At 30.4% G+C, this 22,321-nt stretch overlaps 4 protein-coding genes across 5 annotated transcripts; 3 read left to right on the top strand and 1 right to left on the bottom strand.

Moving 5' to 3' along the window:
* The first annotated feature begins 1,217 nt into the window (after positions 1-1,217).
* Positions 1,218-5,704, top strand: LOC108469798 (E3 ubiquitin-protein ligase RHF2A-like). 2 transcript variants are annotated; one of them, XM_017770842.2, is made up of 9 exons: positions 1,218-1,409; positions 1,886-2,017; positions 2,106-2,152; positions 2,850-2,912; positions 2,999-3,107; positions 3,195-3,592; positions 4,042-4,134; positions 4,236-4,546; positions 5,423-5,704. In XM_017770842.2, exons 2-8 carry the CDS (start codon positions 1,889-1,891, stop codon positions 4,543-4,545), a joined length of 1,149 nt encoding a protein of 382 aa, XP_017626331.1. In that variant the 5' UTR covers positions 1,218-1,409; positions 1,886-1,888; the 3' UTR covers position 4,546; positions 5,423-5,704. The 2 variants fall into 2 exon arrangements, with proteins under 2 accessions (XP_017626331.1, XP_052887672.1); XM_053031712.1 differs by having other exon boundaries at positions 1,397-1,487.
* Positions 5,705-5,905: 201 nt separating this feature from the next.
* LOC108469799 (succinate dehydrogenase subunit 6, mitochondrial) lies at positions 5,906-8,794 on the bottom strand. Its single transcript, XM_017770843.2, has 3 exons — positions 8,463-8,794; positions 7,618-7,720; positions 5,906-6,294 (listed from the first exon to the last, which is right to left on the bottom strand). The coding sequence occupies exons 1-3, from the start codon at positions 8,646-8,648 to the stop codon at positions 6,146-6,148; spliced, it is 438 nt and encodes a 145-aa protein (XP_017626332.1). The 5' UTR covers positions 8,649-8,794; the 3' UTR covers positions 5,906-6,145.
* Positions 8,795-11,111: 2,317 nt separating this feature from the next.
* LOC108469889 (uncharacterized) lies at positions 11,112-13,679 on the top strand. Its single transcript, XM_017770991.2, has 2 exons — positions 11,112-11,295; positions 13,116-13,679. Exons 1-2 carry the CDS (start codon positions 11,199-11,201, stop codon positions 13,667-13,669), a joined length of 651 nt encoding a protein of 216 aa, XP_017626480.1. The 5' UTR covers positions 11,112-11,198; the 3' UTR covers positions 13,670-13,679.
* Positions 13,680-17,196: 3,517 nt separating this feature from the next.
* LOC108469890 (calmodulin) lies at positions 17,197-21,380 on the top strand. Its single transcript, XM_017770992.2, has 3 exons — positions 17,197-17,411; positions 18,280-18,649; positions 21,152-21,380. Exons 1-3 carry the CDS (start codon positions 17,336-17,338, stop codon positions 21,243-21,245), a joined length of 540 nt encoding a protein of 179 aa, XP_017626481.2. The 5' UTR covers positions 17,197-17,335; the 3' UTR covers positions 21,246-21,380.
* Positions 21,381-22,321: the final 941 nt, after the last annotated feature.

The following is a 22,321-nucleotide window of genomic DNA, read 5'->3' as shown; positions in this document are numbered from 1 at the left end:
GGATTAAATTTTAATTTTGTAAAGATTATAGGGACCTATGATAAATTTTAACCTTTTGAAAGTTCCAAGGTTACAAGATCGGTCAAAAATAATCTTATCAAATATATACTCGTGTGAAGCGAGTCGAATATAAAATATATAAATTAAATTATTTTTAAAAATATAAATGGATTTAAATTTAAATTTAAATTTAATTTGATTTGAAGATTTATTTTAATTATTTATAGATTTTATAATATATAAATAATTATAATAAATTTTAACTCGAGCTAATCCGAATCAACTCTAATTTGGAATAAAAATTATTTAAATTTCTTTTTTATTTAGTTTTAATTATGCTATTAACTTTAAAATTAAAAATTTGGTGTAAACAAAAAATTCAAAATTTATATTATTTTTTATCTTTATAAGTAAATTTTAATAATATTAAAATTAAAAAATTAATTTCACTTATTTTGATTATATTTATATTACAATGATTAATTCTTAAAAAACTTTAAAAAATAAATGATAAAAAACGAATGGTCAAAAATATTACACTCAAGCTGCCACGCTTCGTATCACAGACTCCACAGGACCCGACCCAGCTTTGTTTTTTTCTTATTGGTTTTATTATAAATTAACCCCTTAACTGTATCCTAATTTTGATATTAGTCCTTGAAGTTATTTTTGGTAAAAAATAGACCTAAGATATCAAATTTATCTCATTTTACCAAAATTTCTAAAAAAAAAACTTATTTTACTAAAACAAAATGTACTGCATCTAATAAAATATCACTTTTTAATGGATGGTGTTATTTTTTGGGACTAAATTGATGGACTAGATACAGGGTTATTAGAATCGGACTAAATTGATTGGTTGAATTGAAAATCGATTGATTTATCAAATTGGATAAAGGGTTGAATCGAATTTAGAGTGAACCGTTGGAACCAAGCTAAAATATCAGTTGAACTGATGATTGAACCAATTTTCTCTATTTAATATATTTCAATTTTTATAATATTTTTTAATAATTTATTTAATAAAATCAAATCAACAGGATAAATCAATTGAACCAATCAAACCGAAAGTCAGTACTTTGACCTATTCAACCATCAGTCTGATTTCAAAAATATTGGTTATATACCATTTACTTTAAGGACTAATTTAGAAATTAAGATGTAATTTAAGAGTAATTCACTAATAAAACCTTTTTCTTTTTCACTTACCCCATATCTTAAACCCCACACTCTTCATTAAAATTAATCAAAAAGTCATCACTTTCATCCATTCTTCCAAAAAGAAAAAAAAATTCACTAAAGAAAAAAAAAGCCCCAAATTCAAAGTCTTCCACTTTGCCCAAATCTATACTCTTTTAGCTCCTTATTTTATTAATCGATCTGCTGGGTTGTTTTTTCTGCTTGGAGAGGTAAAGTAAATTCTGGGTATTTCTTTGATTTAATTTTCTGGGTTTCTTTTTGGTGTTTGTTTGGTGAAAAAAATGGAGGTAAAGTAAATTCTGGTTGTTTCTTTGATTTTGCTTTCTGGATTTCTTTTTGGTGTTTGTTTGATGAGAAAATGAAGGTAAAGTTTAACAATTTATGGGGGAAAAGTTTGTTCTTTTAAATTTTTATGGATTATTTTTACCTCTATTATGAATTTAATGAAGTCTTTTTTTTTAATTTTAAAGTTTTTTAAGGCTTAATTTATTATCTTTTTTTGTTAAAATTGAGTTGATCAGTGTGATGTATGTATATTGAGTGTTGATTGTATATAATGAATCGTTTGGTTCCATTTTTGTCCTCAAAAGCATGTTTTAGTTTAATTTTATATATATTTTCAATTATAGAAAATTGGGAATTGAGATTGAAAAATTATATGCTTTGGTGTTTTTGGCCTTTATAGGTGATGGAAGATACCAAATCCGAGGCGCATTTAACCTCAGCCGCCGCTTTTGTTGAAGGTGGAATCCAGGATGCTTGTGATGATGCTTGTAGTATATGTCTAGAAGCATTCTGTGAAAGTGATCCATCCACGGTATACAGATCTTTAGAATAACTATTCTCGTTTATTCGATATTTGAATGTACATTTCTTTGATCTTTGTTTGTTTTCGAGACTTACAGGTGACTGGCTGCAAGCACGAGTTCCATCTTCAATGCATTCTTGAATGGTAGTATAATCTGTTCCCGTTTTATTTTAGTTTCATGAATAGTCAATGGCTGAATTGTATGTTTTCTAGCTTGAATATGGCCCTATTTGCTTTTTGTTATAAACCAGTCGGGGACATGACTTGGGTTATTACTGAGTAAAATACCTGAATCTTGCATTCTTGAATGGTAGTATAATCCATTCTCATTTTATCCTAGTTTCGTGATGTAATTCTTATCAGCATATGTGAATAGTAAATGGCTGAATTGTATGTTTTCGAGCTTGAAGGTGGCCCTATCTGCGGTAAAAGTACCATGAAGGTCTTTGTACTAGGTGTCAAATTGCATTTTGCCCCCTCGATTCAAAAAATGGGCAAATTAGCTCCTGTATGTTAAATCAAAGCCCAAACTGATCATTATATTAAACATTTCATCATTTTTTACCGTTAAAAACTGGTTCTTGTACGTCAATATAAGGTGCAAATGGTATACTATGTGTAATTGTTTGGTTATTGTCAACCATACCAGTTTTTAACGGGATGGAATTTTTGACAGAAAGAACCAGTTTACTCTTTGATCTAACGTATAGGGATAAAGCTATACATTTTTTTAAAAGGGCCAAAATGCAATCTGACTCCTAAAAGTATTATCAAGTAAAATACCTGAATCTACCTGACTTTTAAATCTGGGATATGTTGTTTTACTATTTTGATCTTGCAGGTGTCAAAGGAGTTCTCAATGCCCCATGTGTTGGCAGCCAATTAGCCTGAAAGATCCTACCAGGTCGGTATTTCATCGATTTATTAATGTTTGAGATTTATTTTTTCCATGTATATTACATGCGAATGATTTTCTCTTTGCTTTGGCAGCCAGGAACTGCTCGAGGCTGTGGAACGGGAAAGGAGTTTTAGGTTCAATCCCTCTAGAAATGCAACCATATTTCGTCATCCAACTCTGGGGGATTTTGAACTACAGCATGTTTGTATTTCTTAGCATCATCATTTTATGATCGATAAATTGAATCGAACCCTAACCATTCTCATAGAGGGTTGGTTTTAATTGCAGTTGCCGGTCGGGGTCAATGATGCTGAGCTCGAGGAGCGCATAATTCAGCACTTGGCTGCTGCTGCTGCAATGGGGCGAGCACACCATATTTCGAGAAGGGAAGCTCTGAGGAATAGGTCATCAGCTCAAGGTCGTCGTCCACAGTACTTGGTCTTTTCTCATTCGAATGATGAACCCTCCTCGACTGGTCCCATATCTTCATTATCTCCAACTCAAAGTGAAGGAGAACCGGCCTCTCCGATCACCGTTGGATCACCCTCTTTTCCTGCAAGAACAGCTGGGGAAGAATCTCCGGCATCAATTACTCTACCCTCTGTCCAAGCCGATCAGCAGCCTGCCTCGGCATCTAGCTCCAGCATTCTTTTGGTCAATGATCGAGGGAATTCCTCGAACACTAGGTACTTGCTATTCTCTAACTCGATTCTCCTTGCTTTTTCGTTTATTAGGCAGTTAGAACACATTTTCAGCCTTTTTTTTGGCAAAAGTATCATGGAGGCCCTTGTACTAGGATTCACATTGAATTTTGCCCCCTCTACTCAAAAAAAGGGCAAATTAGTCCCTATTTGTTAAATCAAAGAGTAAATTTGTCATCTTGTTAAAAATTTCATTCACTTCTACTATTAAAAACTGGTTCTTGTACGTCGGCATGAAGTACATGTGACACGTCACTTGTAATAGAAATGGATGAAAGTTTTAGCAGAAATGACCAGTTTGCTCTTTGATCCAATGTATAGGGATTAAGTTGCCCTTTTTTGGGTAAAGAAGCAAAATGCAATATGATACCTAGTACAAGGGTCTCTATGATATTTTTACCTTCTTTATTACAATAACATCTTCTATTTTACAGGACGTCGCCTAATAGTCAAGATAGCGCCGGGCCTTCAGAATTCCAATCATTTTCCGAGTCGCTAAAGTCACGGTTCAATGCCGTTTCAACGAGGTATCTGTCATACGGGGACATTCAAGGTTTTAACTAGTGTGATGATATTTTGAATTTTTTTTTTCTTTGCATGATTTATTATAAATGCGCATTCTTTTTAGATACAAAGAGTCAATTTCGAGGAGTACGAGGGGGTGGAAGGAGAGATTCTTCTCTCGCAACACTTCCATGGCAGATATTGGTTCCGAAGTAAGGAGAGAGGTTAATGCCGGCATTGCAACAGTCTCTCGCATGATGGAACGTCTAGAAACCCGAGACAATGGAACCAACCCTCCTACCGTAACAACTAGTTTGGAGAACAGTTCTAATCAGGAACCAAATCGCTGTCAGATATCAGACACGAGTGAAGAAGCTCCTTTGCCCGACATCAGTGCCGAAGCTTCACGTGCTTCAAGTTCAGCTTCCAAATAAGGTGTTGAAATTTTGCTTTAGATTTCAATATTTGCATATAGATTGATCTTTTATGTGGTATACCTTTCTATCTAAAGATGCTAGAAATTGACAATTGCTATGATATTGGTTCATGTGCTTATCATTTTCTCTGTAAAAGTAGAAGTATTATGGAGGCTCCTGTACTAGGAGTTATGTTGCATTTTGGCTCCTATACTCAAAAAATGGGTAAATTTGTCCCTGTACATTAAATCACATAGCAAATTGGTCTTTATGTTAAAAATTCTATCCATTTTTACTATTAAAAGTTGGTCATTGTACGTCAACATAAGATACACATGACATGTCACTTGTCATTTTTAGGTTATTTTGTCAGTCATGTCAGTTTCTAATAGAAAGAACCGATTTGATTCTGGATTTAACATGGAATGACTAATTTGCTATTTTTTTCTAGTAGAGGGGGCAAAATGCACGCCGACTTCTAGTACAGGGCTTTCATGGTTCTTTTACCTTATTTTCTCTTATAATATATACTCTTAAATATTTAGTATTTCATATATGGTTATTTGATTTTGATCTCTTAGTCTTATCATACAAAGATGCTTTGCTTTGTATTGTTGTCTCATATAAAGGATTTATTGGCAAATTGGTTTGTTTAACTATGCCCCAATTTCCAGAGAGGTAATTAAAAAGTTTTTTTTTTTTGTCAATTTACCCCTTCCCTTCCGAATTGAGACATGACCTTTCAAGAAATACGGTATTTCGTTGTTGTATATATGTTTTCGAACATATATATTTTATCCGACATCTGCACTCGAGTCTAAATAACATAGGTGATTGTTTCTTGATGTTGCATCTGTGATTCTTAATGAACCAAATGTTTCCTTTTTCTTTTCAGATATGTTTTTGAAGGATGTATTCCGAATACATGGAATAGAAACAGTTGGTGACTGGGAACTTATTCAGAATAAAAAGATGCTGAATAAAAGTAAATAAAGTTATAATTATTCAGAAGTTAGGGAATCAGCAGGTTTATGTAAATGTATAATTTTGACTGTTTATTTTATAATTTATAAGCCCTTTACTGTTAGTTGCTCCATACTGTTGAAGATAATGACAAATTCTGAATACTTGAATGAGCTTTTACAAAAGATTATAACATTTTGAACTATGATCTGAATTTGACAATATCTTTTATACTTTTATCTCTGAATTTGACAATTATTTTTCATACAAAGTTATGAATGAAATTTAATTGATTAGTGCTTGCCGTATGGCAAAGAAATAAACAAATGGTGACCTGCCAAGAATACTGAAACTATTTTCAATAATTGCCTTATCAAAATGGACACAAATGAAAGCTTGAAAACATTGCAAACAATGATAGAACTGCATCAACTTTATTCAAAGCACTGTAATGTAAACAACTGGTTCCATCAAGTTGCTTCCAAAAGGGCAAAAAAAGTAAACTCCAAATCCTTCAAACTCAGATGCGAAAGTTTATAACAAAAGCCAAAGCATTGGACCAAACGTTATGTTTTCGACATGCCGCCATTATTTAACCAAATGGAAAGCGAGTCCAGGTGCTGCTTTCGACATCACAAAAAGTTCTTTTTAAAGATCACCTCCGGCACTTGTTTTCCCACCAATCCATAAATTTGGCTTGTGCAGCCATTGTGTCCAACCTGTAGAGTTGATAAGCGTGATTTGCGATTTCTTGTCCAAATGTCCAACCAAAAACGGCTCCTCCTACGAAAGACAGTCCAGCACCTAACAGAAAAATAAGGGTTGAGAAAGCCTAAAGTAACTTCCATTTGTATTATGACATTAGTCGAACTAAGTTCTATTACCAACTTATAACAGCAGAAAACTTGCAACCTAAAAGTTATTTTGTTTCGTGTTCTTGTCTCCAGAAAATCCATGTTGAGAAGCTTAAAATAACTTCCCCTTGTCTCCAGATAGGCCAAGAAGACACACAAAAACATACAACAAACTAAAGAGATTCAGTTAACGTGGAGAATACTGAAAACACGAGAGATCATGAGTGCTGTCAAGGCCAGCACATTAACACTAGATAACAGAAGTGCCTCAGACCCTTCCGGGTGAGGCCTATTCGATCAGGCACATGACTGGTGAACCAACATGTGCTTACCTGTAAGGCAATAGGCATAAAAAAAAGGCCCACCTGATTGAAATTCTCCTTCATTCTTTTATTTTCACTTTTTCGTTGGAAATCTACCTTTATTCATCCTAGTACTAGTCTCGATATTTGAGTGTTCAACTATAAACATGGACCATAAGGAAATCATGCATATTGACTAGTAAAAAAAATGCATATTACGTAGATAAAGTAGACCACACTTCAGAGTTTATTATATGTCTTAAAGCTTATAATAAGCACATATAGACACGTGCATATATTGCACTTTTTTTTTGTGCCTTACGCCATTGACAACACTGGGGATCACGAATCATTGTGAATGGTAAAACGGTTGGGCACTTACCGTTGCCTTATGAACTTCCTTGACTACCTATCGGGAAGCATAACTGAATTCCTTGTACTGTAATATATTCATATCAGTAGTAAAAGTACCATGGAGGCCTCTAGTAGCCAGATTGCTTTTTGCTCCTTCTACTAAAAGAGGGCAAATTAGTTCCTGTATGTTAGATCAAAGAACAAATTGGTCCTTTCTTTTAAAAATTTCATCCATTTGTATTGTTAAAACTGGTGTGACTGACAAAATAACAAAACAATGACATGCGACATGCCACGTGTAACTCATGCTGATGTACAAGTACCAGTTTTAAAAGTAGAAATGGATGAAATGTTTAACACAAAGACCAATTTGCCTTTTGATCTAGCGTACATGGACTAATTTGTTCATTTTTTGAGTAGAGAGGGCAAAATGCAATCCAACTTCTACCACAAGGGCCTCCATGGTACTTTTATCTCATACCAGCTTAATTATGACACACTCCCCTAACTATTAAAGGAACCGAGACTTTGATATTCAGACCAAACCAGATTTCGACAATTTCATCGTTATGAAACAAAAACACATATGCAAACAAAGAGAATAAGCAGTATACTACCATGTAAACTCTTCGAGTATTTCCAGGCAAAACCTGCAGTTGTGATAGCTCCGATTGCACTTCCGTATAAGGCGATGTTTGCTGCTTCCCTGGCAGTCTTCAACTGAAACAATAACCGGCATATGGTTATACCTTATGGAGATAATATTCAATATTTTAACAATAACCTCTAAATCCCCCTAATAAACTTTAAAATCAATTAACAAAAAACTCCCATTTTCACTATTAGTTTCAAGATTCAACATCTTAAGATAAATAAGATAAAATCACAAAGGGTAATACTGTGTTCATATCGAAATAATGAAATTTACAAGCTTCGCAAATTAGGAAAAACCCATTAGTTCTAATATATAAACTCCCATGATGATAAAACCATTCAACAAGAACAAGAACAGTCAAAACAATAATAAAATTTGAATTTCTCCCAATATGCTTAATACATCATTTGGTCCCTGAATTAAAAATAATAAAAATTCAAACCTAATATATTAGCAATTAAATTTAATCAAATCAACCCTAAACCAGAATTAAACACTAAAAACCAACAGGAAAAAACAATCAAAAACGAAAAAGGAAGCAGTAAAAAAGGACTAATTTTGCTACAATCTAAACTAAATCAAAGAAACCCAATGCGAAAAAACAGTAGGAAAAATAAACTAATTCGACACGAAAATAAAATCGCATAGGGTACCAGTAAAAACTATTAAAATAGATGAAAAAACCTAAACTTGAATTAAAGGAACTGTAACACGAAAAAAGAAATATGAACTAAACAAAGAAACCCAGTACAGAAAACCCATAAAAAAAACACAAAAATTAACAGAGAAGGGGAGGAAATGATTTACGATGGGTCCATGCACCGGATCAGAAGCGATGAACTCGTTAACATCGGATTCAGACCATGAAGGAAGGGACTGTTCACGGCCGATGTATCTTGAATAGACATTAGTGAACGGAAATCGATCGGCCCAGAATTCTTTGTATTCATTCCATTGCTTTCTCAAGAACGACTTTGATGATGAATCTTCCATTTTTTTCCCTCACCTCTTAAAAAAATCGAATTAATTGAACTCTCGCTTTCTCTCAGTCGAGATTATTTCCCTCTGCCTTTTTACCTTAAAATGGATGTTTGAGGGTTTGGGTAGGGTACAATGGCGGCTTGGGCCGTTTTGGTGCACTCACCAATCCTATTTTTACGTGTCAATTTTTTCTCTAACCATAAAATTGTGTTTATTGAGTTTTTTTTTTTCGAGAAAATAAAAATAATTAATTAATTATTGGAATAATATAATTTTCTTGTCAAAATAATATGAGAGGTGCGTGAAAACTATAAATTAATATGGCAAATTGATGAGTTAGGTTTTAAAATGTTGCATCTAGTATGTCTGAAATGGATAGAAAATTTCGAGATTTCCAAATCAGTAACTGACATGTCGATTTGTGATTCTCGTGGCATGTCATATTTGTGTAAAGGGGTAGAGAAGATTTTGCATTAAAGTGAAAAAGAAAAATCCGAGTGTTATGGTGAAAAAAAATTGAGAGTGAAGAGAAGGACAAAAGGAGAGGAAATTAATAGAGTTAAGATAATTTTACCTAGAGGAGGAGGAATCATATTTTTATAAGTTCTGAATCATATCTAATCCTTTTAAGATAATACATAAAATTACTTATAATCCCTCCCCAACTCATAAATAAGAGGATAATGTGCTTTAGCGCATTCGAATCCACATCCTCCTTCATTGACAACAATACTCATGTCATTCGAGCTAAGACTCAATTGGCAAAAAAATTATAAACTTTATACTTAATTAATGGGTTATCATTGTATTAATTGGTGAAACTAAGGGCTTTTTTTTTCTTTTCTTGTGATCGAAGTTAGAATAGGCAAGTTCCAAGAAAAAAGTTAATAAAACTTTATAACGCAATTATATTATGGTTTTATAGTTTACGAATAAAATAAAATGACATTATGAGAATTTAGATAGCAAGGTTTGAATTTATGAAATATGATTGGTTTGAAATGGTTGTATGGTTTAAGGTTAAGGTACATATTAATACAATGCTTTATACATGTTTTGTGCAGAGAAAAATGGTCACGATTATTCAAACTATGAAAAAGATAAGAACTAAACAACAATGGGAGGTTGTTAACATTTTGGTAAAAAAATTAAGAAATTATATGAACGATTATATTGTTGCCCACATAATTGTTGTGAACATCATTATGCAAGAGTTAATTTGGTCATATTATATTGGTTTCAGGTGAGAAATTCAAAAATATTGTCATATTAGAGAAACATTTATATACATCGAACATAAAATTAGGTTGGATAGTCTATGGTTGATGGTATCTTCTAACAAAAGAAAAAGAAGAAAATGGTATGAGATCTTAATAGAAGAATTTGTAAAGGTCATCGTAAAAAAAATGCAAAGAGAACTTTCCAATTGATTACATATAACCATATCTGTAGTAGAAATCCAAATCCTCCTTATTGTTCATGGAAGAGGAATTTATATATAGATGTCGACTCTATTCCTAAATTTTGTAAGGAGATTAATCCAAATGATGGAGGTGCATAAGATTACGGGTTTATATAATTAAGGGAAGGAAATCATGGTGTAAGGTTTGAAAAATATATTAGCTTGTATTGAAAAATCTGATTTTGTTATTATATGAAGTTGGTGCTTTTATTATATTATTATTTTGTATTGATGCGAAATTCGAATTTATTTTTTGAAATATTATTATTTTGGGTTGCTATCGTTCAAGTTGATTTTTAGTTCAAGTCAATTTTGTGTTTGGATAATTTTTAGTCCAAATCATTTTGGGTTCATACCATTTGGATTAGGCTCGGGTCATTAAAAGTTCAAATCATTTTGGGTTCTAGACATTTCTATATCTAGATCTTTTTAAGCTACCATTTTAGTTTTTAACCATTCTTGATTTAACTCGTTTTGATTTCAATTCTATTTAAATTCGAGTTTACATTGTTGACATTTTATTATCAAATCTAGTTACTATAATTGAAGTCCTAGTTCAACAAATCAAAATTTCAAATTTGGGTCAAAATCCACGAGTCACAAGCATTATGTGAAGGCAAGTGAGGTGATGCAGTGGCATTGGTGTCCCTAAAAAATGATAGATTTATCATTTAGCCTCTTAAAATTTTATAAAATTATATATTAGTATAATAATAAAATTACACTTTTAACCCCTAAATTTTTAATTAATCTATTTTAACTCCCCTAAAACAACTTTTTGCCTTCCCCAAAATCACAAGTAGAAGTTGCTTCTCATACATCAAGGGATGGAAATGCCAACGAAACGAATAGAATCTTATTTCCCAACCTTTGAAGAAATAATTGCCCAATAAAAAAGTATATTATTAGGATAAAATTAAAGAAACAAGAAAAATAAAGAATAATTCTATTGAAAGAAAACAAAAGATGAAGAAATCTCCTGTCTGATTGTTTTGTGTGTATATATAACAACCAACAAAAATATAGATTTTTATAAGATATTGATTTTAAAAAATAGATTTAAAACCCAAAGGGATTAAATTGAATAATAATAAGACATCATGGACTCGAAGCCAAATGTTGTGTTCGAAGAGTTTCAGGTGCCGACTGATTGGGTTCGTGAGGTTGCAGACGACACCTTAATTGCATATCTACCAGGTCTTGTTTCTTTTCCCAATTTTTCATGATTTATTTAGTTTTATTGTTATTATTATGATAAAAGTATAGTAGAGAGGTTTTTATTAGGAGTTGTATTGTATACTATCTCTTAATTGAAAAATGGATAAATTAATTTCTTCTTGTTCGTTAGATTAAATAATAAATTAATCAGGGGCAAATGTAGAAATTTTTTGGGGGTAATATTGAATTATAAATTTTGAGATGTAAAATATAAATTTATGATTTTATAATTTTTTAAAGGATTAAATAGAATTTATTTTTTATTTGTTAGGGGCTAAAATGTAATTTTCCTTATATTAATTTTTAGTTTGATAATTGATAGGGGGAATTTTCAATTCTAAGGGTGACCAGGGCTCTTACTTGCCTCTTGTTTCTGCCATTGAAATTGATATTTTTATTAATAATTTCATTCATTTTTATTGTTAAAATTTTATTCATGTACGACAGTATGAGATACACATGGCACACCACGGGTCATTGTTTGGTTATTCTATTAGTCGTGCTAATTTTTAACAATGGAAATGGATAAAATTTTTAACAAGAAAGACCTATTTGTAGTTTGATTTAATGTACAGGGACTAATTTGCCTATTTTTTAGCAGAAGGGACAAAATATAATTTGACACCTAGTATAAGGGCCCCACAGTATTTTTACTCTTATTATTACATATATTTTCCAAAAATAATTACTTTTTATTATTTAAAATGTTTTTTTATGTACTTTCTAATTTTTAAAATTTTAGTATTGACCAAAATAATAGCAATAAAACTGTTTGATTAGATTCAATTACTAGTCTTACATTATGCTTATAGTTGTAGTTGTAGATTTGATCCATATTTTTCAATTGGATTATTCAATTACCTATACTTTTTAGAAAATTAAAAATTCAGTCTTCACACAAATAATTGTAGTTAATCCTTAAGCTAGATTTTGAAAATAACATAACTTAATGAATTTCACAAAAATTATATATGCTTAACACAGGAACTAATAGCTTAATTTAACCTAATCCCGAAACATTCCACAAAAACCATACTTTTAAAAGAAATGGATTTACCGATGAGGCATTAACATCATTAGCGTAGGTTGAGACTTTGAGTCTTTAAATATTCAAGTTCAAGTCCCACCATATATAATTATTATGTATGACTCTCGAGTCCCATTATATGTAGTTACTATAGTTTAATTATGCTCGATTATATTCTAATTCGTCATCTGTTTACTTTTGTATTAATTTGATTTTACTTCATAGTTATTTTAAATGGAATCATTTTGTCATGGTTATCTAAACTAGGGTTAGACTGGAAACTAGTTGGGGCAATAGGCTAGAGAAAGATTTTAGATCGGTTGAATCGAGAATTAGTATGAATTGATTCAACCAAGCTAAAAAATCTGTTAAATCGATGATTGAACTGGTTAAATCAATTTTTAATAATATTATTTTTAATAATTTATTTAATTAAACTGATTGGACTAAATGGAATGACGAATTGATAGTTTCATTGAATAAAAAAGCAATCCTAAAAAGCTTCATTTCAAACAAAATGTACATTTAAAAAAAATTAATTTCAGCCGATTGAGCCTTAACTCGATTGGTATGAATATTGTTGTTAACGCAAGAAGACATAGATTCGAGTGTGCCATCATCATATTTATGGGTTAAAAAAAGACTATAGATAATTTTGAATATTGTCTTAAAAATAATAGTTATGATCAAAAACTATAAAAATATTATTAAAAGAAATTCAATCCAAAAAAGTTAAATTTATCAAGAGGAAATTTTTTTTCTCATTGAACAGGGTTTAAGAAGGAGCAAGTTAAAGTTCACATAACAAGTGGAGGATTGTTGAGAATATATGGAGAACGTTCAGTCGGTGGCAACAAAATCAGCCGATTTTCTAAAGAATTCTCATTACCATCAAACTGTGATTTATCCAAAGTCAGAGCTAATTTCAATGACGGCATGCTCCGCGTTAAATTCCCCAAATCCACCATCCAAGCCGATCAAAGTCAACAAGCAAAAACATCTCCAGATCCAGATCCAGAAGCTCCACCGTCGATGGCGGCTCCACCACCTGCAGGTTATGCTGATGCCGCATTTAAACAAAACGACGCCGTTCAGCAACCTCCTCCCACGGCGGATCTAAAGCCACACGCAGGTGATGATGATATTGATACTTCAATGAAACGAAAAGATGCCGTTGAACAACAAGTTCCTCCTAGAACGGGGATTGAAACGGCGGCTAAGGGACTGACTCGTTCGAGAAAAATTGTTTTGGCTGTTTTATCGGTTGTGGTAATTGCTGTTTATGTTAAAAATGTTTTTAGGTCTATGAAGAACGAGTATAATTAATTAACCCCAATCTAAATCTGAACCTTGAAGTCAAATATTCAACTTTATACCTAAATCTTGAATTTGATCTTTTGATTTAGAATTCAAGGTTTAAATTGAAGTTTGAAGTTCAGATTAAAAAAAATTTATTAAAATTATATATTGATTATATAAAAAAATTTATTTAAATATCATTAAATAATTAGAAATAAATATAAGATGACATGCTGTCATTATTTCGTACTATCATTTCTCTTTAAAAATTATTACAATATATATTAGATCAAGGATAGATATGTTGAAAGTTACTTTCAAGTTAGACTAACACGTAAGTATTTTTGTTACCTTCTCGAAAGATATGCTTAAATGAATTAAAAGTAATAATTTATGACAGTTATAGATTTTAGTTTATATACTTTGATTTGATCAATTTTAGTTTATATACTTTTGAATTAGTCAATTTTAGTATTTGTCAAAATAATAGCGGTTAAATTCATTAGTTAAATTCAATTATTAGTTTTATACTATATGTACGGTTATAGATTTAGTCCATATTCTCCAATTGGATCATTGTTAGACGATATACTTTTAAAATTTAAAATTTAGTCTTAACACAAATGACAATCATTAATCCATTAACGATTTATTTTGCAATTAATATAAGAAAATAACAAACGATATAGCATTACACTTATGATAACATGTTTGTTGCATCGTATTTAGAAATAACGAATTTAATTTAATGAATTCATCAATTATTGTTTGATCAGAATTTAGACTTAAATAATATTAAAGACTATATCAATAGGCATAAATCGAATAATTGTAGTAATATTCTATTCCAAGATTTCCAAATCTAAAAGCCCAAAATTGAAATTCAAACTGAATTTTAATTTGAAAAATCTTATTATAACTTTTGATCATATCTGCTCATTTTGACATAATGTCTAAAATTATCAATAGTTCCTTCCCAACCTATAAATAAGAGGATAGTACGTTTCAGCGCACTCGAACCCATATCCTTTTATATTAGCAATAATACCCATATCAATAAAATTAAGAGTGAATCGAAAAAATAAATCTTTTAACTGTATTAAATATATATTATTGTGGCATATGTTGTTCAACATTAAATTTGACTAAACAGAATGATTGAATTTAAAATTTAATAAGAAAATAAGAATATTTAATTTACATTTCAAAACTTTATGAAAAATTTGACCGCATATTTTGACATAAAATTATTGGGTATAAAGGGAATTAATTAATTAAATTATTCTTAAATTCATGCTATCTTTTGTCAGCTATTATTCCTTATCCGTTATAGAACTCCTTTATCAAAAATGCTTCGCAACGTGTTTTTCCTTTCTTTGGTTCCTTTTGTTAATACAGTGTACATAAGAGAGGACATCAATGAGGAGATTAAGGTGGAGTGAAATTCAGTCGAGTTCGAAAGTCGGAATAACGATACGAGAATAAATTAATTGAAAAATATTTAATTATAGTTAAAAAATTCGGTAAAGAAACAAGGGTTAATATATGTAGAGGTATTTGGATTTGGTAATTTATACTTATTTGGTACTTAAATATTTTTTTCGACTTAACTGGTACCTAAATTTGGAGACTGTAAGGGCCCATTTGGATAAATGGTGCATTTATCTACGGTTAGTGTAAAAAAATAACAGCAGTGAGATTAAATATTATAGCGTAAAGCAAAAGAAAAAAAAACTAAACACACCGCATCAAAGATAATGTACATTCAAAGTGGCCCTAAGTCAACTTAGTACTTTCTTTTAGGTGCTTGACTAATAACGTTAGAATAAGTTGGCGTTGCACTAATAACCAATAGCATGATGACATACAACCATTACTATTGGTCGTCAGTGTCATATCAACACCAAATCAACGTATTTTAAAACTATTAGTCAGGTGCTTAAAAAACACTAAGTTGACTTATAATTTCCAAATTTAGTTACCGGTTAGGTAAAAAAACAATTTAAATACTAAATAGATATAAATTACCAAATATTTGATATCTTTATATATATTAACCCAAAAATAAATTTATCGAAAACACATTTATACAACTTCATCATAATTTCTTAAAAGAATATATTACATAATATTTTCATCCAATACAATAAAAACAACTAAAAGTATCAATTATTCCATTTATATAAACTAAATAATTTATATTAAAAACTTTATCTTTAATTACTTTTGGCATTTCTAAGTTGAAAAGTGCTAAGATTTCCTTTCATCAAATATTCTATGGTAGCGTTGTTCTTCTCTAATTGTCTAGAAACTTCACAAATTGGAGAATATTTAGATGCTAAATTGTGCACATGTGTTACTTCTTTATATTCTTTGCCTATTTCCTTAGGTTTCAAATCATCCAACAAACCCAATAATTAATTCTCTGCATTCTGTAGGTCTGTCCATTAAGAGATAAATATTGATCATAAATTTTAAAACTATTTTATATCCAAAATGAGGATCGAAACCATATTTTAAAAAAATATATCCTAAACTAAAATTATAACTATTATATATATACTAAACTCGAAACTTTATATATATATATATATATATATACATAAGGATATCCAAACTATATTTAAAAAATAACTCACAACTATTTATTTGACGGAGTTCACAAAAAAATTGTTTAGAGTGAAAATACATATTTTCAAAAGTAAAGAAATTTAAAAAAAAAAAGAAGAAAGAGGCTAATATGGTATACTAAGTATTTGAGTTTGACTTCAATATTTAAATTGACACATGAATTTTCTCAAATTGATACTTGAGGTTTTTTTTTTTTTTGTTCCAATTAACCAACTAAGTTTGGTTTAAATGTTCAGATTGGTATATAAGTACGGTTAGATCCAATCTCTTGATCCCCATGGAAAGGAAAAAGAATTACACATTCTTCTTTTTGAGAAGGGAGCATTAAGAAAATCCTATTGATTGTATCTTTCTTCGAACCTTCGAAAAAAGAATGAAAAAAAAGAAGCTCGAATGGTACAATCCCTCCATACCCCAAAATAAAAGGAGAGATCTCGTAGTTATTAATCTATGAAGATACGTTGTTAGGTGCTTCATTTTATTTTATCATTAAGGCCAAACCTAAACATGTGTTCAAGAGATCGCTACCCATACATTGATAAGGAATGTACGGATTATCGAGATTAGAGGAGAGGTGATGATCCCCCTTGAGACCATCCAAATCGCATAAAGGAATAGAAAATTAGATATACATTACATCGAGTCAAATATTCACTAGGTCACATTTCTTTGGCTGGGTATTAAATTCAATTTTGAAGCTAAACTCATGTGCCAAATAATATAATAATCCAATTAAAATTGGTCAAATTAAAATATAGGGACTAATCCACCAAAATGTATACCACAAGGACCTTTCTTAAATTTTACCAAAAAGGAAAAGTAAGTAAACATTTGCCAGCGAATGAGAGAGAATCAGATGCCTTACTGTATTGGGCCCAACTTTGGGCCTTTATATACACTTACTACCCTTTTCTATATTTTCCATATTCAATGCATCACACTCTTTCTCATCATTTTTCTACGCGATCTTTTCTCTCCCTAAACACCTCATTTTCCTGAGGAAAAAAAAAACAAAAAACAAAAAAGAAGCGTAAGTGAAGAAGGAGAAGAAGAAAAAAGAAAATGGCGGACCAGCTTACCGATGAGCAGATCTCTGAGTTCAAGGAGGCCTTTAGCCTCTTTGACAAGGATGGCGATGGTCCCTTCCTTCATCTCTCTCTTTCCTCACTTTTATTTTGTTCTTGATTTTTTTAAAAATTATGCTGGAATAATGTTCTTCGTTTGGTTCAGCTCTGGTTTGCGGATCTGAGTGTTATTTTTCGTTTTTTATGCTTTTTTTTTGTTTAATTTTTGAATTTTGCGATCGTTTTCTTTCGTGATTTGAGTGGTGTGACGGATCTAGGATTGCGAATTATGAATTTATGATCTTGATTGATCTTCTTTTATGTATTTTCTTGCTTTTGATGGCTTATCGCTGTATTTTTTTCCCTTTCATTTTCGTTCTCGTTGACCTTTCTCGGTCGTGATGTTGATTGCATTTATGACTTATCTTTGATGCTAAAGAGACTTAACTAGATCGCTATTTCGTTTATTGATTTGCTCCATAGTTTTATGTTTGAGATTTGATTTTTGATTTAATCATGATTGAAGGTTGCAGTTCTTTTATGTGAATGTTTAATCTCATTAGCTAAGCTTCTTTGGATTCTGTACTTGAGTTCGTTGGATTGAACCTCTAGCAAATTTCTTTTGATCTATAATCCCAAACATGGTACTTGGTAGTTAAATATTTGAAGGCTCTTGAATCAGTTGATTTCTATAAATCAATATACTTTGTTACATGTGTTAGTTGATCCATCAGTTGTTAAACTTTGAATTCTCGATGTTTTGCTCTATAAATTTGATCAATTACATTTCTGCCTCCATATCCGTGTCGTTTTTGCACATTGGAAAAATGTTACGATCCGCATCCGTACTTGTTCGGCTATGCATTTGTGTCTGCTTTTATTGTTTCATAGCTGAAACCATAGTCTTATTTCCTTCATTTGTTTCCAATACTCGCTATATAGGTTGCATTACTACCAAGGAACTGGGTACTGTAATGCGGTCACTCGGACAGAACCCTACTGAGGCAGAACTCCAAGATATGATTAATGAAGTTGACGCTGACGGAAATGGGACCATCGATTTCCCTGAATTTCTCAACCTTATGGCAAGGAAAATGAAAGATACCGATTCTGAGGAGGAACTTAAAGAAGCTTTCAGGGTGTTCGATAAGGATCAGAACGGTTTCATATCTGCTGCCGAGCTTCGTCACGTTATGACAAATCTTGGCGAGAAGCTTACCGATGAGGAAGTCGATGAGATGATCCGTGAAGCCGATGTTGATGGTGACGGCCAGATCAACTACGACGAATTCGTCAAAGTCATGATGGCCAAGTAAGGATCTCTCCAACCAAAAAAAAAAAAAAAGAACAGAGTAGATAAGTCTGCAAAGATTTCAATCTCGTAATTGGTTCTTGGGTCGTTCGTTTATCGTTTGCATTATTTCGTCGACCGGCTTGTTTGCTCTGTTTTTTCCTTTTTAGTAGTCTGGGTTTTTATTTTTCTTATATTTGGTTTTTGTTTTTTTTTGCTTTCTATTCTTGGCTCCTTTGAAACCTTTAGAACAATTTGCAACCAATGTTTTTTTTTTTTTTGCATATGGGTGACTAATTTTACTATATTTTAAAATTTTAAAAGTGCTTTATTTTCAATGGTTTGTCTGATTTGCCTTTTCGAATGAGACTCGAATTCACGTCTTTTTAATTGTAGCAACAACAACAATGATATCAATAATGATATCAGTAGAGTTTAAGTTTAAAAATTTAAAAGTACTTTATTTTCAATGGTTTGTCTGATTTGTCTTTTCCGAATGGCACTCGAATCCTAGTCTTTTTACTTATTGCAACAACAATTATATCAATAGAGTTAAGGCTCAATCATCTTTTGCAAGTGTTTCTTTCTCGTATTTATCCATCCGATATTCCGGCAGTTGTTCAGTTTCATATTTTCTCTTCTGCGTCTTCCTTTCGTTTACCTAAGGCTCTAGTTTACGTGGTTTGAAACACAAAATGATGATTTGAGCCTCAATGATTTGAACTTCAAATAATCCAAATTCCAACCTTCGACTTCAACGGGAAGAAATCAAAGCTTTAAACCTTTTTAAAAAACAATAAGGGTAAATATACATTATGGTACCTGAACTTTTTTTTTTCAATTAGGTATTTAAACTTGGTCTCAAGGTTTAATTTAGTATTTGAACCTTTTTTTGTTCGATTAGGTACTTGAGTTGGTTTTTCAGTTCAAATCGGTATATGAATTTGGCTTCATGGTTCAAATTGATTTAAATAAATACTAATTTGTATAATTAAATAAAAGCCTGGTTCAAGTATAAATTTGAACAAAGAAACTAAGTTTAAGTATTTAATTGTAAGTTCAAGTACTTAATTAGATAAAATTATGAATGTTTTTAAAGTAGTAATATTTTTCTATGTAAAAGTTTTGCTAAATATTTCTCTTTCAAATTCTTTTCCTCCCCAATAAACACAATTCAAATAGGTTAAAATGTATATTTCAAAAATAATTATAATTCTAATTCGCCAAATTAATTGATATGTAATTTTTTTTTTTTAACATGTAATGGCATGATACACCTTAACATTTTTTCTCCGATTGCACAATTTTTTTTGCATATATAAAATTAAAAGACAAAATGAAAAACAAATCATATTATATCAAATTGCATCATTATATTTTTCTTTTATTTTAAAAATTTTAAATTGCCGCTAATATAATAGGACATGGGTTGGAGTGCACTGAGATGCATTATCTTCTTTATTATGAGTTGGAGTGGGATTATAAGTAATTTTAAGTATCGTGTCAAAAGTCTTATTAACACTAAGAATCAAACCTGCATTTAAAGTTAACCACTCGTCTATTCTAATAATTTTTGAAATTATAGTTTAAGCTATTAATTTTAAAAGATAAAATTATTGTATGACATACATACCTTTATAATAAAAATTATAATTTTTACTCATTTTTTAACTATATCAATATATAAGAAATTAACTCAATTAAAATCTTAAATATAATTAAATTATGATACACTTTTACTCTGAGTGTAAAATATCATATTTAAAAACAAAATAAAACTTTGACTAAAATAATAAAATTATATACAATAAATTTCTAGATTTATTTCAGAAAAAGATAAAAAAGGCTTTATAATTATAAATATTTTTGGTACAATATAATTATCTTTATTATTTTATTAAAGAAAATTCATCGAATCATTTTGCAACTTAAATATGGTATTAAAATATTTCAAAAATATTTTTTTGAAAGAAAAATACAGATTAAGACCATAGAAGATATTTAATTTTTTCAAAGAATATAGAATAGAATATATAAATAGGACATTTTCATTTAAAATGGACTCTTCAAATATATTCCACACCCTAAATGGAAGGACTATATTTTAAAGTTGGAATCCTACCATACCCACTAGTGTCCCTATCAATAAAAGCATATAATTTCATATTTAGAAATCAAAATAAAAATATTTTATTTTCCTTCAAATATTTATAAAATATTTATAAAATTTCAATTTATTTTGATTCTAAATTAATTTGGATTGGGTCGATTTGAGTTTTAAATTTTATTAAACTACTTTCTTTAAGTTATTTTCGGTCTAAATTTATTCAAGTTTAAATTAATGCAATACAGATGACAACTAATTCAAGTTACCATAAGTTAAAGTAATTTCAAATTATTTTAAATTTTGAGTTTAAATTGAACAGATTTAAACCATTGATTTTTTTATGAACAAATCAAAGTGGACCAAATTGAATATTTGAATCCAATATTCATTTTATTTTATTTTATTTTATTTAACAGAAGGAGAGAGAAGGCAACATCACATGTGAACTCCACCACCAAGCGTGGTAAAAAATCTAAAGGAAAACAGTCTTGTAAATGCATTTTCCTTTAAAGTTATTTTCTTTCCTTTATTTATTTATTTATCCATTTTGTATGTTGTAACTCTATTGTTCCAATCAACCTAATAAATTTATATATATATATATATATATATATAGAATGTGTTTAATGATTTTGAAAATGAAAATTAATTTAGTGTGCGATTTTATTTTATCCCGAATGATGGTAGTGAAAGATAAGAGCTTTAATTGTTTGGAATTTAATCTATACATGTAATTACATATAATGAGTTCAATGTAGTTTTAATTCGACCTCATTTATCTCACATCATGATCCCATAAAGATAACAATCTATTTTACTAAACTCGTAATTTTTGCATGAATAAAACTACAAACTTTTCACACGAATAAATTTATGCATTCATTGTAAAAACATCTAGACTGCATCATTTTTTGTTGGGGATTGACTCGTATAAACAATGAAATAGAAAATGGAAAGAAGATCGAACACAAGTTTTAAGTGGAAAACTCCTTCGAATAAGATAAAAACCATAGGTAAATGAGACTTTGACTTTTTATTAAATGGGTAAACAAATGATGGTACAATATGGAGAAGATAAACCTAAATGTACTAAACAAATATTATCCAAAACCCTGAGTACAAGGCACTAACTCTCGTAGAGCAAACTTGAAAACAAAACCCTAACTCTCATAGAGTTCTCTCAAAAGGAGTACAAAATTTTCTCCATAGTTTCCACAAAAATTCTCATCAAAACTCATCTGCGATTATATCTTGTCGCCTCCAAAAGAAAAGCCTTGTAGTACTACATTTTTAATTGCCTCCTTAATTTGGCTCGCAAAATAGATATACAAGACCCCTTTGTATAAGCTAAGATTAGAGGTCTAATTATAGTAAAATATCATTGGAGTAATCAAAGTTTAACTGGGAGAAGAAACTCAATTTATGTGGGGAACACTTTGCCACATTGTAACGTTTCCATTCGAGTTGTACGACGTCGTCAATTGTCATAACGTTGGGAAACTTCTCATCATAACGTCGCCATCTATTCAGCCGAGAATACGAGACACACCCCACATAATCACATTTCTTTACTTGATTGTAAAAGT

This window comes from Gossypium arboreum, chromosome 8 (assembly GCF_025698485.1).
Source record: "Gossypium arboreum isolate Shixiya-1 chromosome 8, ASM2569848v2, whole genome shotgun sequence".
Classification (NCBI taxonomy): Eukaryota; Viridiplantae; Streptophyta; class Magnoliopsida; order Malvales; family Malvaceae; genus Gossypium; species Gossypium arboreum.
This window is presented reverse-complemented; position numbering and strand designations above follow the sequence as displayed.